We start from the raw sequence: 18103 nt of genomic DNA, 5'->3' as shown, positions 1-18103 counted from the left end.
TAATTTAGTTTTTTGAATGTTTACAGTTGGACCATGAAGACAAGTTTCCTTTTTCTCTAATAATAAAAAAATATAATGCACACCATCAGGCAATTTGAAGTATATGAACAATGTTTGTACTCTATGTTTTGCAAAGCTGACTACTCCTACTGGGAAAAGATGAATTGTGAGTTTTACTCCTGATTATCTAACACTGGAGCAGAACGTTGAGATCGCTCGATATTAATTTTTCTTTCTGATTGGATCCAGAAGGCCACATAAAATTCAATATTGCCCATAATATGTCATTCAACTACAATTGTTTTAGACTTAACCGACAGATTAGTCATCACTTTCTACAGTTAATCATTTAAACCAACAACAGCGGAGAGCAGAGTGTGAACCAGAGGCTCCACCGCAGGTCACACTCCATGGAAAAGGCTGGGAGCCATTCACACACACACACTCACACAAAACAAACACACAATCAAGCCGTGGAACCACTGACATGAGGTCAAGACCTCCCCGACAGCTAAGTTGATTAAACACGTCTCTACAACCCACACACTGGCCAATAAAACATGCTGGGCTACGGATGATAGACTGTGTGGAACACATTTGGAGCATCACCGCCTCCAGCCGTCCCAGAGAGCGCTCAGCCCAGCGAATGAGACTGTGCTACAACACTCTGCTGCAACGGCTCCACTTCCACCTACTCGCCAAACCTGGAGGGAGCAATCAACCTGCCTTCTTATTAGTAGGATAATGCCTTTTTGTACATGTGTATTTGTATGAATGAATATTTCCTCCAAGGACCCTCCAAGTGGAGGCAAAGGTTGCTCCAGAACCGTGGCGCTGCGTAATCCGGCCCTGAATGAAGGTGGGGGGCAAGACAAACATTCCTGGACAATGAGACCCTCCTGTACCCCCTGCTGCACTCATACCCACTTAAAATCTGCTTACCCACAATGCAACACTTTAGCTCTAGCAAAAAAGCCCCCCTGGAACCGGTGCAGTGGCACTGCAGACTAACACAGCCCCACTCCTTAGAGCCACAAGTGTCAGCTAAGGCTCAGATACAGTCCCTCTGGGCCCTTACTGGGCACATTATATCCAATTCAACTGGCCTTAATATACTTTAATAAGGCCTGTTTCCGATTAATTCTCCCTTGAAACCGGTTGTAACACGGCCACTAGGCCCATATAAAATTTGAATGAATGGAGTTGGGCTGCCAGAGAGTCAGGAGGGGGAAACTAGGAATCCTAGTGGATTTGTCCTCACCAGCTGGCTCTTGAGCCCAATATAATGGCTGTGCCCATAGCTCTCAGAGCACCAGTGAGAGGAAATATTTGCACAGCCTGTAATGCCTTTAAGGTGCGCATTATGATTCACTTCAAGCCATAAAAAACTTGTGTGTCACATCCTGCGAGTGAGGACAGAGCCGCTCTGGATGTATTCCCCTGAAATGATCGGGGACAATGGCTTCGTGTTGTGTTTGATTCCCAGTGCCAGACATTTTAGAGCAATATTGGGTTAAATCAGCCAAAAAAATACTTACAGGGCCCATAGGACACCACGGCAGGTCGGTATAGAAATGCCTGTCTGTTCCATGTAATGAATGACAATAAAAAGGCATATGCACCTGCTGTCCTGAATATGAGCTATACCACAGAAAGTGGATCATAAATATCCCCCATTTGTCATCCAAGTTTGAAAATATGAAAGCAGCTCAGTGATATTAATCCACAAAGTGAGCGTGGAGAACATGAATCTGTTCTGCTTCCTGTCCAGCAGGTGAGGCAGCTGGGGAAGGGCTAAATCACTGTGATCATCATGTGCTTTTAATGCCCCTCAGAATATTTTTTACTGTTTCCCTTTTCAAAACGTCCCGAAAGCAAAGCAAATAACTGTCACAGACAATTTGCTTTTATTGAGGTACATATTTATTTTTGGGATTAACTTGTTACTTAGCAACTCCACATGGAGCCAAAAGCTGCACTGAGAGTTGACTTTGGATTGCAATTTTGCAATTAGGACCAAGTTTGGTAATAAAAGTCACCCGTTAATGCCACCATTTAGTGGGCTTGTACACGCCATGACGGCTAACATATGGCAAACTTGTTCAAAATATTAAGATCTGCTTTTCCTTTGACACCACTATGTTCCTACTCATTGCCGTTTCGCTCCGTGCCAAACACCATGGCTAACCCATATGAAGATTAATGATTCCAGATTTTCCTCAACTCAAAGGGCAAGTGATGGCTCATTATAGAGTTATTAAAAACAGCACATTACTGCAACATTTTTTTTATCCTGGGTAATCCTATTTGCCCCACCAAAGTCATAACTTCCATTTGGAAGTAACAAATGTATCACATGTGCCACAACTGAAAAGTATCAGTATGCTACAGTTTATGAATGAAAGCTTACAAAATGAAGAAATCTTCAACAGTCTAATGTCTTATTAGGTACAATGGATGCAGTCATGTGCCAAAATAACCTGTTTTTAAAGCTCAGATCGGTATCACTGATCCATACAGTGTTGAGCCCACTGGATCATTTCCTGTTGGTGGTTTCACTTGTCGTGTCTTTGAAGCAGGCTTTAATAATAGGACCCAACAGAACTAATGAAAATGTTTCAGTCAGATTAAAAGGGAGCTTCAGTCTCAGGCACCTAACCACATTCAGCATTAACATTCAAACAAAAACGCAGACACTGAGGCATGTGTGCACAGATACACACAGTTTACAGAAGTGGTTTACACAAGGAGGCCATTCTCTCTGATGTGTGTACGACTGTTAGCCCTCTTAACAACACCAAGAATACCATCAGTGGTCTGTTTTCCAAGGCAGTTTGAAAAAAAATATAGAGGATTTATGTCGAATGGGAAAGGTGAAGGAAAACAAAGAGACCCTTTCCAACAAACAAAAAAAAACACTGTGATGTGATTCTTTTATACCCCTCGTTTTCATTGCAGACCCTGCAATGTGCACTGTAGTGGTGGTCTTGAGCTTAATGAATCCACTTCAGCGCAGTTCCTCTCCGTAAGCCTTAAGGTTTAATCCCCCAGTCTGGAGCAGTGACTGATAGTCTGGCCCAGGGGATGACATCTGTGAATCGTTCATTAACTTGTAACCAGCAGCAGATGTCTTCAAAAACAACTTACTACCTCCTCGCCCTATTCAATTCAATGTAAACGTTCATTTCTTTGCTTTCTTTCATTCACAAGAACACTTTCAAGACTTTTTTTTAAAGTACAATAATGTCAGGCATATGTAACACCCACAACTTTACCAACTTTTAATGGACAAAAAAAGTGCCTTATTCACTTGTGCAGTAGCAATTAACTTCATTCACACATCAGCCATTTTCCTCAGACACAAACTCAAGTTGTGAAGCGAAAATGCTGGAAAAATTCATTCAGCCATTTTCTTTCAATCCCAAAAATCCCCTTAGCCTTCTTCTCTGCGACAAAATAGTTTGTTTTCCTGTTTACTAACCAATGGATCCCTGTGGCTAAGAGACTCTCTCAGTGTTGACACATTTGTCTCTGTGTGCATCATGTGGACACTTGCCTGGTGACCCCTCAAAATATCTAACTAGCCCCAACTAACTTTCTGCCAGTTTACTTCTGGTTTGTCCATCAAGTGAGTCTTTCTTTGGTTCTAAACATGCTAGACCTGATACCAACCTCCATATTGCACTCACTTAACCCCAGTTCAGCTCACAAAGCCAAACCCCCGCAGGTCCAGTCCACTGATCCTACAGCTCTAGCCTAGGATTGAACTGAACCACTTTATTACCTGCCAGTTTGTTCCTGTTGACTCTTTTGGTCAAGATTATTAAAATGATCCCTGTTTTCATTTGTACTGCATTTGGGTAGGAACTACACCCTTGACATATTTACTGATAAAGGGATAATAAAGAGGACTCGGTGGCTTGCTACAACTCCTGAAAAAACACTGCGATACAATTAACCTGCTTGCTACTTAACTTTTATTTTACAAACAAAAACATACTGAACTGTATGCTGCTAGCATCACTTCTTTTACTTTTAGCTAAAACTACAGCCTCTGTACGTGGGACACAACCTAACCACTAGACCATGTGACCCATTTTTTTTTTTTAAAGCCAAAGCCTTAAAGTTTATGCTACCACAGGTTTAATACAGTACAACATATGGGATTTATCATGACATGTAAAAGAAAGTTACATTTTAAGAATAAAATTGTCTTTAACTGTGATCCTTTATTCTCATGTATTGATGTATCCAGTTATATTTTTATATGTTTCATACCTTTTCCACATTTCAGTATTCATGGTTTTATTATGAAGATGTCTGTCACTTGAAGTTTCAAGGTGTGAAAATGTATAGCCTTCTGTGTGAAATATGCCGTGCCACTCTGAACACCTGTGAAAGATGTTCAGGCACTTTAAAACTGCCTTAAGATGGACATGGAGCATAATAAAGAGTGGGATATTTCAACACTGACAGACAGCTTCCCTATGGAACTGTCATGTGTGATTTCAGGGGGGTGACCCAGAGCAGGAAGACTGTGGTCTGTGTTTTCTAGGGTGATATAAATGTGACAGAACGTGATTCATTTGCTTCTGTGCATCCATAAGCTTTCTAGCAGATTGTGCACTTTTTTCTTTTCTGGGAAAATGCTTATGCTGTATGTATTCCAGACTACATTATCCATGACTTGCATTACAGTACAATGTTTTCTCTACGCCCCTTCTCCAGTCAGATAAAGCCTATAGAAGACCAAACAATACACTTTTATTTGTTTAGTTGTTATTCTGAGGACACTAAAAGTACACAACTTTAAGAATAGCATCATTAATCCTTCATACATCGCGGATGCTTGATGAAAGTGCCACAGCAAATTGCATGTAAGTTGAGAACTACAGTATTATATTTACTGAATTGGCCACTGATGGCATGCACCGCATTGATGATATTCATAAGGATATGTCATACTGAATTACAAACCCTTAACACTGCTGCCATGCTGGTAAAGCTCAATCGTCCATATCCGATCCTTTGGCTGGAGATTGCTCTTGTGCCATGCAGTGTATCATGATGGATTTCACAAATGGTGTAGAAATCACATAATTGCACACCGGAGTGAAACAAGGAAATGACAGTTTCGGTGTTTAGCCGCATGAAGCCATAAGCAATAATGAGGGGCTTTATCATACAGTCACATGAAATGTATTTTAATAAAACACAATGTACACATATGCAGTCCTATGACCATACATTTGCTGGATCCTAATCATTTAACCTAGAATACGTCAAAGCATAGTTTTGTCTTTTTTTTTTCTTATTCAAAACATTGAAATCAGTAGATGAGCTCAAATGAATGTAACACAACACGGCGTGACATCAGACAGAAATCTTTTCCATGTGTTAAAGATATGCACTGTTATAAGGAACTCAAATAATAATTCAGCATATAAGAATAACAGTATGAGGCAAAAAAGAAATCTCACTGAACAAAAAAAAAGTACAAAAAAAAGAATTAATAAATAAATCAAATATATACCATATAAATGAAATAGCTATGTTGCGGCTATGTTTTTTATTTGTTTTAATCATTTTACTCTGTAGCTTGGTATTACAACCTTTTTAACTCTAAAACATTTAGAACGGTGAACGAGTCAATACTGAAAATACAGTAATAAGCTTTTCTTAATTAGATAAACTATGTACACGAGTCTTTTGCCATGCTAGTCGAACAACTAAATTTCTTCTTCTTTTTTATACACACTATACAGTTAGAGCATAAAGCGGTCTCAACGTAAACAGTTTGTGCTGAGAATAAAATACTTTGCAACTATGCATGGTAACTTTTCTTAATATTACTCTCAAAAATGTACAGAACATAAAGGCCACACATGGAAAAACTTGGTTTCATTTAGAGGGAAAGGTGAGGGTCGTTTTAAATATATAGGAACAAAAAAAAAACAGTCTCAGTTCAAGATGCCATTTTCTTGTCCATCAGCATCATTTCATTTAACCAATCTCTTTTGTCACTTCATCCTCCTCCGTTATTTTCATCCTCCCATGCCCCCTCTTTTCTGCAAGCTGTTCCGCCTGCCAACTACCTCCACACCTCTCCAATCTACCTCCTGACATCTGGCCCTCCCGCCCCCACAGTCTCTGCTTGCCTCTCCATCTTCCATCACCCTGCTCGTTTGATGACATTTTTAATGATGGGAAATGAGTTCAGTAATGTCAACAGTAAAGGTCCACAAGGCTAGGCAAGGGGTGGGGCAGAGAGACCAGAGTCACCTGGCTGGTCACTGCAGCGGGGGGGAGAAGCAGCGGGTGGCAGAGGCATGAAGAATGTGTTTAGTGTGGTGAGACTGATATCAAATGATAGACATATACTTTTGAGACGGACTTGTGAGTGATGGTTCTGTCCTGGTGTGACAGAGAGAGGCGAGGGTGGGCTTAGGTGGGGGCTCGTGATGGTCTTCAGACAGATTATGGGTGCAGCAGTGGCTAGCAGCTTTGCGTTTGTTTCTTTGTTCAATGGGAAGTCCGTGGGTTCAGTTTTCACTGGCTGGTGCGTGCAGAGGCCAAGTGATCGCTGTGCTGGTTCTGGGCTCGAAACCGCAGCCTCTGCTTGTTCTTCTTCTTTGGTTCTTTGGGTCGTTGCTTCCCTGAGCCACCTGGGAGTGAAGATAGAGAAAAAATAATGGTTATTCCCTTTACAACCCTTCTGTATTTCTAACAACCTCAGGTCAAACGCTCCATACTCAATATCATTTGGTCTTTTTCTTGAGCGAATGTTACATTATGATCATGGGTGGTTTACCATCAGAAGAAAGATTGGGGTGTCGTACCCTGAGGGTCCTGGGATCTGAAGAACAGAGTTATCTGGTTGGGAATTACTTCGTGGTAATTGTATTTTTGTTAATTATTTGGGAAAAAAATAAAAAGTAAAATTTTAATGCCATATAGTGAATTCCCAGTTCCATGGAAAACCCTCTTCGTCTTAATGTTGTGTGGCTTGTATTAAATGCCAATTTGTGTTCATCTGTTTAGCTTAAAAGTGTGTTATTTATTCTATTGAAAGAGTATTGGTTGGCTTCTTTGGCTCTGATTTGGGGGACATATTGGTGTGGGGGCTCTACGGGTGGGGGGGGTCATATCATTCTTTAGCCCATTGGCCCCATCGTGGTTTGATCCTGCAGGAAACACAGCCTGCTTGTTTTCTAATAAATTGCCTGCTTTTGGACTAAAATATGATGAAGTGTTGGCTAAGTTCTTGTTGGGAGACGGACTAGAAGATGCTCTGCAGAGTACATTTTCTTTTAGTGCATCATTCACGCTACTCACTGCCCTCCCCTGAATATTCATCAGTTAGACCAAAAAGAATGGGACATCTTACAAATGTTAACTAATCATCAGACAACCGCTGATGGGATTATGCAGCACATTGATGGGTGCAACAAGATTGATGAGCTCCACTTCTTTCTTTTTTTTTACTGTAAAACAGCGGTTTGTAAAAGCACATGCATGCAACCGACTACTGTGGAATGCATTACATGAAGTCAACCTGGTTATTTTGGAGCTGGAGTACTCAGAATTTGGGACTTGACAGTGGAGGCGATCACACTGTCCAAATTGTAAGGAAAAAGGAAGAAGACTAATGAAAAAAGGTTTAAAATGCAAGCTTTTTAAGAGAGTGCTGACAGTATTTAAAAGTATTCAAACTAAGCTTTAAAGGATGTCTTTTAAATATAGCAACGTCTGCAAATGAGAAAGGCTGCACAGCATACAGAGGTAAAGCTCATAAGAGGGAACATCAGATATGTGGTCTTCATTTGCTCCATCCCTTCAGGACTAAACCTCGGTCTTTAACAAATATCTACTCAGCCCAACACTTCTCACTGTCACTGCAATAGATACAGCAGATAAGTAAGAGAGGTTGCATAACTCTCTTTCCAACTTGAAAAGGTCTCCCAGCCCAAGGTTAATCCATCCCAGGCACAGATGGGCAAAGCATGCTGGGAACTTACTTCCCGCACTCATGGGCGCTTGTACGGTGGAGGCTCTGCACCCGCGGCTCTCTATGACAGAGAAAAGCTCTGGCTACCGAACCACAAGGCAACAATCTGGCTGCCAAGGCCGCAAATAAGATAACGAGGTGTGTGTGCGAGATGTATGTGCACGAAGGGGAGTGAGTGTGGGGGAATTTAAGGGAAAATCTAATGGAGGAAAAGTGGAGTAAGGCTTGGATGATGGGACTATATCTGGATTCAGATCTAGAACACAAACTCCACTCGGCGAACAAAGGTTCGCCGAGTGGAGAAGCACATTCTCAAAAAAAATAAATCAAGTACTATTACTTTGACTGATTCTGGGTCTTATTACTGCACTTGTTCCAAATGTTACTCTCAGGGAAAATAGGTAACGGTGTGTAAAATTTGGCATTATCTCTAATTACCTTCTCTGGTGGCATTGCGGTGGCCCTTTAAGCACCCCTACAAAAGACCTATTTCCCACTCGCTGAGCCACACTATGAGGTAGATTTGAAAATATTCACTCATCTAAGCCGACATGCATGAGAAAGCAAGGTATTGCTCTGCTAATATGGTCTGCCAATGAATAATGCAGATGCATGCAAACATCAAACCATCTCAGAGCTATTTCCTGCAATTAATCTAATCTTGTTATTTTGAATCACATTTCCAATCTGAGCCATGGCTATAAAGTTTCTCGCACACAGCTCCTAGTTAAAATCACCCTTTGAAAGAAACTTTCACATCTCTTCCATCAAAATGTAATGCGCTTCAACAGTAAAACATTACCAGGGCACTTTGAACACTTGCTTAACTGAAGCCACTTTAGATTTTTTTGCATGATTTCCTTAGATAATGTTTGTTAAAAGTAAATTTGGAGCTGAACGGCATTTGGCCTATAGATTCATTTTCCTAATTGCTCTTAAAAAGAAGCAATTTTCATTCTAAACAGTGTTGCTAGGTGCTTGATAAACAGGACGTTCAGAGCAATCAACTTGAAATGTATTACATTTGACAGCAATAAAGAACATGGTCTAGCTTTATGGTCCCTCTGTCACTGGCAAAATGCTTCATGGCCAATGTATTTGAAGCAAAGCTTCTTTTAGTGTGAAAAGGCATTTACAGCAATCACATGTAACATAAAAATGTGACCGGAGCTAAAAGAGTACTTTACCCAGCCTGTTCAAGACTGGGCATGGGATCTGTAGTCCAGAGTTTTACACTTGCTCAGCACACAACACTGCATTAAGAAACACATTCAGTAGTTGAACATGCAGTGAGCTATGGAGAAGTTGAAAAGGACAACTTGGTTCACTTCAGCCCTGTTCCTTATTTCCCTTTTTTAAATTTGATGTTCCTTTCTTCAACTCGATGTGAGGACAATTGGACTTCTCTGTACAACAAAGGCAAAAATGTATTCACTACTTTGGTAAAAAAAAGAGTTAGGAATAATATCTGAGTGACATATCATTTTGTGAAACCTATAAGAAAACTCAGAATTAAAGTAATCTCTGTAATGAAAAAATAATGAAATAATTGCATGCTGAGCTTTGCCGTAAAGGTGGCAGCTAAGTGTGAGACGTCCTACTTTAGGCTAACCTTTATGAAACCCCCAATACTGACTTTGTTTATTGGCTTTTCCCTTCTTTGTTCCCGTAAACGATTCAGATCCATATCAATGATCAATGAACACGTTTCTTGTTACTCCGAAGAACTAAATAAGGAGGTGTGTCGATCTTGTCATGACAAAGAAATCCCCCGTGTAAAAGGTAACTAACCTAACATGAGCACTGCTGAGCTTTTCACCTATTTGGAATACATATAATGTGCGGTAGATCAGCCACAAATTGAATTTCATTAAAATAAGCTCTAAAGTTGGGTCAGTCATAGCTTACATTGGAAAAAGAAAGCAAGAACATGGTAATGTATATGAATGTTTCACACATGACATAAAGGAGAAAGGCAGACTGCATGAGTATCATTTTAGGTATTATGTAGGTTGAGTGATTTTAAGGATAAGATAATTTAAAAAGGCATTAAAAGAAAGAAATACGCTATTTTTTTCAAAATCTGTTGTGCATTTTCAACCAGTTTGATCACTGAAAGCCCTTTATTTGCTGTGTTCTTTTCCTTTTTTAGGCTGTCTCTGTTTTTTTTCTTGTTCTTTACATTCCCCTGGTTGTAAGAAGTTGTTATACTGCACATATAGAAACTATTTTTTGCTTAAAAAGGGAGAAATAATGGGACTCTTTCTGTCAGGGACTAAATCAGCTCCATTATTCTTTCCAGGCATCAGTTTTAAACTGCACTGTTATAAATCACCAGACACTGGTCAACAACAAACCAATCACACTCCATAAACTTATCACCACAACAACTCCAGAAAATATTTCATAACCTGATCTCAATGCTGACAGCTAGAGGGCAACCAATCCCCACATTGGCCTCTCCCTCCAGTATCTGATACAGACAGAGATGTGTTCTATCATATCTAACTGAGATCTTTCATGTAGCCTTTCCTCAGGGCACAAGGCAATGAGCTTTCATCGTCTCGTATTTTTCAACCGATGTAATCACTTAAGCTGATTACCAGAGTTCACAGAGGAAACAGTTTAATTTGCCTGGAAAGAAATGATTAAGTCATCTCAATTGATTTCAAAACCAAAAGCAGATTCATAAATAGTAGAGCATGTATAATGATTTTGTCCTGGAAGGCAGAGCAGGTCCCAAATCCCTCTCTGTCTTTGTTTTGTGTCAGAACTACATTATGGATCAAATCAGAAGAGTATGGCTTTTATCAGAAAATTATGAACTTCATGCTTTTTTTATAGATGTCTCTCTGTTCTGGCTGCATCACCACAGCAAACCACAGATTCTCCAATGTTTAGATTTCTTTCATAGATACAATCTTCTTTTTGCTCAGCTTGATGTTTTTCTCTAGGGTTCTAAATGAAAAGCTAATCAAACAAACAAACAAACGGAGAACTCAAGGGCAAATCAAAATGTTTTGTATTTCCAAGTCAGAAGCAGAGCCTGCGGTCAGATGCTTGTTTACCGCTGTCAACAATGACCTTTGTGGAATTCTTTCACCAATCTGTGTTACTGTGCGCGCACACGTTCATGAATGATGTACTTGCCCTTTATGCCTGTGCTTCGGTGATTGCGAGCTTCTATATCACCTATGTGGGCTTGAGAAATACTTAGTGTCATTTCCAACCTTCTCAGCTGCCAAACCAGAGGGTAAAGAAATATTAAACTCCTCTGCACACACTGTGGTGGACGTTCCTCAATAACGTCTCCAAGCCAGCCGAGATCCACAGCTTTTTCTTTCTTTTCACCATCTTCCCCCCCCTCCCTTCCTGTGTCCCGTTGATGGTATTTGAGGCTCTCAGCAATAACCGAGATGACTGCACGGTGGAGATCCAACTAAGAGTTAAGCGCTATTAGATGTATCATATTATTAGGCCTGCACTCCAGGATAATATCTCCTTGTGGAATGCCAATATGACTACTTGTCCAACTGATGCACTGAAAGATAATAAGTCAAATCCATATCCAGGGGGAAGGGTGCCAAAGCCAAGGCTCCCTTCATCTGCATGTCAAAGCTAATATCTGTGTTTTGTTGAAGAGACTTAACTCAAGAAAAAAGAAGCGCGAGTGTACATTAGAGAGAGTCAGCATTGTGCAACAGGGTCATATACAGATGAACTCATTCATCTACCTTTTTGACACCTTGTATGATTTGGAAAGTTTCTGCGCTTGAATTGAAAGTTTCATTTTTACTTGATGGTCCTGAGGCTACTGTGGGGATATCTATATGTTACCCCATAATCACAGAGGCCATGACCTGCTAAATAAGAGCAAAACACGGTCTGACGGTCCGGAGTGATTTCATCCACAAAAGGCTCCGGGCGGCAGTGCAGAAATCGAAGTCCTAATCTTATCTCCATTGCTTGTGGTTTTAGAAGAAAAAAAAATCGATGGTTGACCTCGAGAAGGCATTAAGACCTACGGTAAATGGGATCCTATACTGCTGAAAACTCTCCTGTTACCCCATCCCTCCACTCAACGCAGACGCTCAATTAATAACTTTCCTGGGACACTGAGGGGGTTGGACTGAAAAAGAAAAACATTCAAACAATTTTGAGGAAGATTCAGATGGACTTAAGGAAGGTAAAGCCGGATTTTTTGGCGGCCCAGCTTTTTCATAAACAGTCCAAAGCGGAGGCCATTATTTGTGAGGGAAGGAGAGAACTACTGGCGCCAGTGAGATTTGATTTCAGTGGCAGAAATTGGATTAGCAGCCATTAAGGGCCTCCTCACACATACATTTATAATGCTGTGAAGGGGAAAGGATCTGTAGCCAGCCTGTGCTCTCTTTACTCACACACCGACAACTCCTCTGTCTGGGAAAAGGTTACGCTTGACACTGGCCTATCTGGCTGCTGAACTTAGTTTTCAGTTGATATATAGGTGGGATATAATGGTTGTGACCTCTGGTTACCCATAGTTAATAAAGGCGTAGTCCAGAGGTAGGCCAAAACTTTTAATGGTGCGTTGTGCTTTTGTCCGCCTGCAGGGGAATGCCGTGAGCGAGCGACTTGGCATAGTCGAGGTAGAGGAGAAAAAAAATGTAAAAAGGCCAAAATTTGTAACAGATTCAGACCTGGAAGAAGTGAAAAAGAACAACATTAAGGCGGAAAACTACTGGGAAATACTGCGGCAGAGGAACAGACGTCAGATGTAGGAAAAAAGAAATCAGCCTTTTGACAGAGAGGACAATCATTTACAAGAAGCTCATCTTGCCAACCAACTGACAAGAGGCTCTCTGCACAGCGTCACTTAGCCCTAACAAGGTTACTCTGGATCACACTCTTTCATTCACTCTTTCATTCTGTCATTCCCTTTTTACCCCATGCTCTGCTTACTATCACCATGCTGCGAGGCGAGAATGATTTAAAACATACGCGTTCTGATTTAGAAAGCTAATGTTGGGATTAGGTCAGTCATTATTTTCTCATCTATGACCCGGTGGAGGATCTGCGCAGAGATTAAAAAAAGCAGGTTAGCTCACCGCTCAGCTCTTTGATGCTTCGTTTCATTGACAATAAGTTAAAGCGAAAACCCCGACCCAGAGATTAAGGTCTCTAAGCGGAGAAGTCCCGGCAAAACATGCATGACTGGCACGCTGATTAATATGGCTGATGGTCGGGGCAGACAGCGTGTTTTTTCCCCTCTGGAGAAGGTCGATCACACCAGCACGAAGCAGCCACAACCTGCCCAGTATGAAAGAACAGAACAGAGGATGACCCTGCTCATTCCTTTTCTGCGTCTGTCTCTAAAGAATTCAAAGTCGTGCTCTGCTGTATTTCAGGATAGGGGAACAGTTCCCTTTTTGCTGTTTTCTTTACCACCTCTGGTTTGAGTGCTTGAAGGTAGTCTTCCATGGAGAATGAAAAATTAGGCCAACTTCCAAGCGGCTAAAAAAGTCATTATTTTCTTTCCAGAGCTATTTGCTCTACCACACCTTCACTGTGATACTAATGAAGGGTTCCAGAGATGTTGGAAAGTTGGGAATTACTTCATCTTAGGAAAAATTAAACGGAATAAAGGTCAGATTTCCAAATTGGAAACTCAGGGCACTAATTGTCAGGTTTCAGAGACCCACTTTGATGCTAGCATGTCAACATGGCGTTATAGTCTTTAAATGGAGTTGACATACAGCAGCATTTGTTTTATAAATGTATGAGTCACATCCCTTCAAACATTTGATTGGCTGTGTTCAGCAAGTTCATTGAATTATTTAATCATTTATTGCAAAGCATGACTGGTTGTAAGCCTTGCCGCTAATGTTGGTGTCACTCAAGCTAAATATCCTAAATGAGCTTGTTGTTGTTGTGTAAAGTAGTTTTAGGTCGCACTCATTATCGATCCGTACCGTGCCTAGGAACGCTTCACCACTGAAGTCCAGTTTGTTTGACCAGTGTGAGTGCTCCAATCCCTGCCCAAGTACGATACACGCTTAGAAGAGCACGATACAGTTCATGCACATCACAAGCACGAGTACACAACATGGACAGCGTTCATTATCGAAGTATTCTGGCTGTATCTGACTAAAATGACTCAAATTAGCCACAAAGTCAGTAAAGTAACAGTCACGTTCTCTTTGTTGTTGTCCCAGGTTCCGACGCGGACTCTGCCTCACGTCCATTTCATTTTTTTATCTTTTATTTTCAGTCTGTGTTGAAAACTAAGCATGCTTCATAATTACGTAAAGCCATGTATGGGCTGTTATTACGTTGTTCTGTACAAGAGGTACAGAACAACTTTGCATAGTGTGAGTGCGCCCTTAGTAGTTGTTAGCCAGTAAAACCAATGACTTTATTCCTGTATAGCATGTTAGTTTGTTGTAAATCTGCAGCCATTTTGCTCCCAATTTGTTCAATTGTCAATTTCAAATGTTATTTCACCAACATGTGTTAACGTCTCCAGCACATTTTGGAGGATAACATCAACATGTTTCCCTACTTTAGAAGCCTTATAATAATAAGCCATTAAGTGCATTGACTCTTTCTACTTCAGAGTCCAATCAGATCGTTTCTTACCAACCCATGTAATGTGAGTTTGGAGCCACACTAGCCACACTTAAAATGTAAAATAAACCTGGCTCCTCAGCCTCAATGTACAAAAGTAATTCAAATGTGATCACATTATTGCTGTGCACTTTTACCCAAATGAATTTCTACTATCTGTCCTGGATAGCAATGCCTCATCCTGGGACAAATGGAATTTGCAACAAGACTGCTAGATTTTCTTCATCCCAGTGGTTCGGTGGTTAGCTATTATTTCTAAAGGTCTGGTGGTGGTATACTCGACACAGAGAAGAAGAAAGTAGTTCTGAGGAGTTAAATCACATGACGTCATATGGTTTCTGAGCTATGACCTTCTGCCAACTGTAGCAATTTAACCACTTCCAGCCAAAATGAAAAAAGAAACGTGGAGCACACTGTCGCCCTCTACTGCACTGAGAGGTGATTTAAATGGAGATCTGCTGTTAATATGACTGAACCGCTTTTAGTGATTTAGGATCCTCTCTTTTTTTTTCTGTTTTAATTAAGGCATATAACCATTTATTATCGACTTTTTCCGCTAAATGGATCCTTTCTATATTGCAGTGTCTTGACACAGCTAATGGTGTCATGAGGGTAACGTCAGCAGCCAGGCAGTGAACAGGCATCACGACCGGCCCGCTGAGCCTGATGCGCCTTGAAACCACAGGACTCAGAGAGAAGTGAGCGGCCCCCTCTGCGGTCTGCTATCTCCCGACTGACTCATCGACACATCTGGGCCTAAGTATATGGGGCTCTCCTGCCCCGTGGGCTCTTGGGTAAATGAGGGATAATTAGCTTTAGTTGACTTTAATGAATGGTTTAATGTTGTGTTTCGTTTCTGATGAGTAAAATATAAAGCTCAGCGAGAATCAAAGGGAGGTTTCCGCGCCGATGTTCCCGATGGCTTGCCGCTGGTGAGGGTCTGTTTGTTTTTGTATTTGTTGTGTTCATGGGGGCGAGGCAGAGAGAGCTGAAGATAGCTCTCGGCATTCGAGGGAGTGGTTTGAAATGTGACCGCAGATCCAATGATCAGGAAACCTGCCGTGGATATACAGTAGCAAATTCATCATTCTGGCAGGGAAGTTTCTACAGATGTGAACTCTGTTTGTCTTTAATCAAAGATAGAAAAGGGCCATGGAAATCCACTTTGATTTTCATGTCTTCTATATGAAGACGAGGTCTCTATAAAGGCTTTGATCCATTGTCTAATTCCCATATGCTGTGATATAAAGCAGGAAGTCCCTGACAGAGTTATGATAGCTATTCATCTTAAGTGCATTGGACTAAGCTGACGGAATTAATCATTTCCGACAGACACAAGATCCTGCATGGATTTATTTGTTAAATTCAATCTTTGATAACAAGCAGCTCTCAAGCGTTCTGATATAACTGTCATCTATATCATCCTGTCTTTACACTGATGTACTCTTTACATGCTGTTGCAACATCATGCAGCTTTTTATCATTCCTGCACCATTAAGAAGTAAAAGCTCAAAAATGCTCGGCTTCTTTCACACATTCTACCTTTTCCTTTAAACAGCAAATCCTTCTTGGCATTGTTTGGTTGATAAAATGAAATATGCTCACTCAAGATGACTATGCCAATGTTATTCCCAATGGGTAAAACAACAGGATAAAGTGTGCACTTTTAAAAGCCCCCTAATGCTGACAGTGGACCAAGGCAGGGTAAACACGGGCTTTGCAATCTCTTTTTATTGCTATTAAACTAATATTTGGAACACTTACGATTTTTCTGAGGATGTGAATCTGCATTTCCAGAATACTTTCAGGACATAAGTCTAGGTCTTGAGGTAAAACCCCCCAATTGAGCACCCTGTCTTAAGGGTTTACCCAGCCCAGCACCCTAAACCTGTAGGTGATCACTCACCCGCTCAATGTCAAGGAATAAAATGGTCGTTAGCACAGACATGAAGGGGGCTTGTCATAAGGTTTGCTAAGAGTAGGGGGCTTTCTGCAGAGATATGGGTCTATAAGAGGGAGGAGGAGGGACAGATGGATGACAGTCAATAAAAGTGTCTATAATTAACAGCTGGTAATATTCCATTTCCCGGACAAATTATGTAATCATAGCTCAGGAGTCGAAGCTATGCATAGCAAGCTTTACTTGACTTTGTGTTGCTCTGAGTGAGTGTTTTTAACAAAGGAAAGGAGGTGATTGTCTTTTTGTCTTTCATAATCCTGTAATACACAAAAAAATGAATGTATTTAACATTGTGTTGAATACTCTCTGATGTGAGCAGCATGTATTAGAATAACAAGCTAACTTACCAGAGACTTCTGGAGTTCTGTTTAGTACTCTAAACTCTAACCATCTCAGATTTACAGACACTTTTAGCACCTCTCTTTTGCTTTAATAAGGGGTCAATCCCATCTAGAATCATTGCTTGAAATAGTATCCCATTTGACACACACATTGGGTGGAACTAAAGCTAACTGATAATTCTATTGTTACGTAAACTGTAAACATGTCTGAAGCAGTGCCTTGAGTCTTTTTCTCATTGTGCAGTACTTTCATCCTAGCTTGTCCTCATTTTGGCACGATTATTATACACTTTTTTAAATATTTTTTCTATGTTTGTTTATATAGTTGTGTTTTTTCTTTTTCTTTGTAAAAGCACATTTGGGAAACAGTTCTGTAATGTGTTCATCTGTTCAACTTTCTTTAAAAACAATACAACATGCTTGTTATACCAAACAATAAGTGAGGCTGCTAGAAGCTTACATTATAGAGGTTTCGTCTTATATTTTCCTCTTTTAATCCATGTTGTAGGGCTAACTACCTTTACATTGTAACACAAGAAAAATGCTGATACTTTATCTCCATTCTTTCTTAAATGTTCGTTCCCAGATAATGACTGAAAGTTATATTAAGACCATAGTCTCCGACATAATGAAGCTAACTTTAGCTCAATTCGCTAGTGACTAAAGGTAATAAGACCTAAGGCAGGCACTCTAATTTTTAGTCATATAAATCGAATACAGACAAAATTGAGAAAGCACTTTTGTCTTCGTTCAATCAAAACTTAAACAATAACAGTACATAACTTTTTAATTCTCTAAGTGATGAAGCATTTTAAAAGTTTTCATCAAAAGCTTGACACTGATGTGCAGCACAGAGAGTTTATAGCTGCTGCTAATTTCAACTCAACTCAATGTCAAAACTCTGATCTGTAAATGTGCTACAGAAATCCATCTAGTTTTAGCAACAGTAACACAGAGGGCAGCATGATGTAACATCATTAGGAGACAGCAAGGTGACCATATGTGAGCCACACAGTCGCCATCTCCAGCGTGCGTTCATAAAACAAAGGGTGTTCATGCATCAGTTATGTTGGCATGTGTGTTGACGTGCATGCACACATTCTTCAGTCTTTAATTCCACACGCTCAGCATCCTCTCGGTCTCTGTGGGTCTGTAAGGGAACAGCGAAGGATATAGGAGGAAATTGTC

General features: G+C 40.6%; 1 protein-coding gene across 3 annotated transcripts in view; it reads right to left on the bottom strand.

Annotated features, from left to right (window-relative positions):
- Window positions 1-5188: 5188 nt before the first annotated feature.
- Window positions 5189-18103, bottom strand: part of rspo2 (R-spondin 2) — a 58843-nt gene continuing 45928 nt past the window's right edge. For 2 of the 3 annotated variants that reach the window (XM_065958221.1, XM_065958222.1), the window contains exon 7: window positions 5189-6665. In XM_065958221.1, the coding sequence (XP_065814293.1) occupies window positions 6248-6665 (418 nt within the window). In that variant the 3' untranslated portion in view covers window positions 5189-6247. The remainder of the gene's footprint in view (window positions 6666-18103) is intronic. The other variant, XM_020634785.3, reaches the window with a different exon arrangement.

The sequence above is a fragment of the Labrus bergylta genome, chromosome 8 (assembly GCF_963930695.1).
Source record: "Labrus bergylta chromosome 8, fLabBer1.1, whole genome shotgun sequence".
Taxonomy (NCBI): domain Eukaryota; kingdom Metazoa; phylum Chordata; class Actinopteri; order Labriformes; family Labridae; genus Labrus; species Labrus bergylta.
This window is presented reverse-complemented; position numbering and strand designations above follow the sequence as displayed.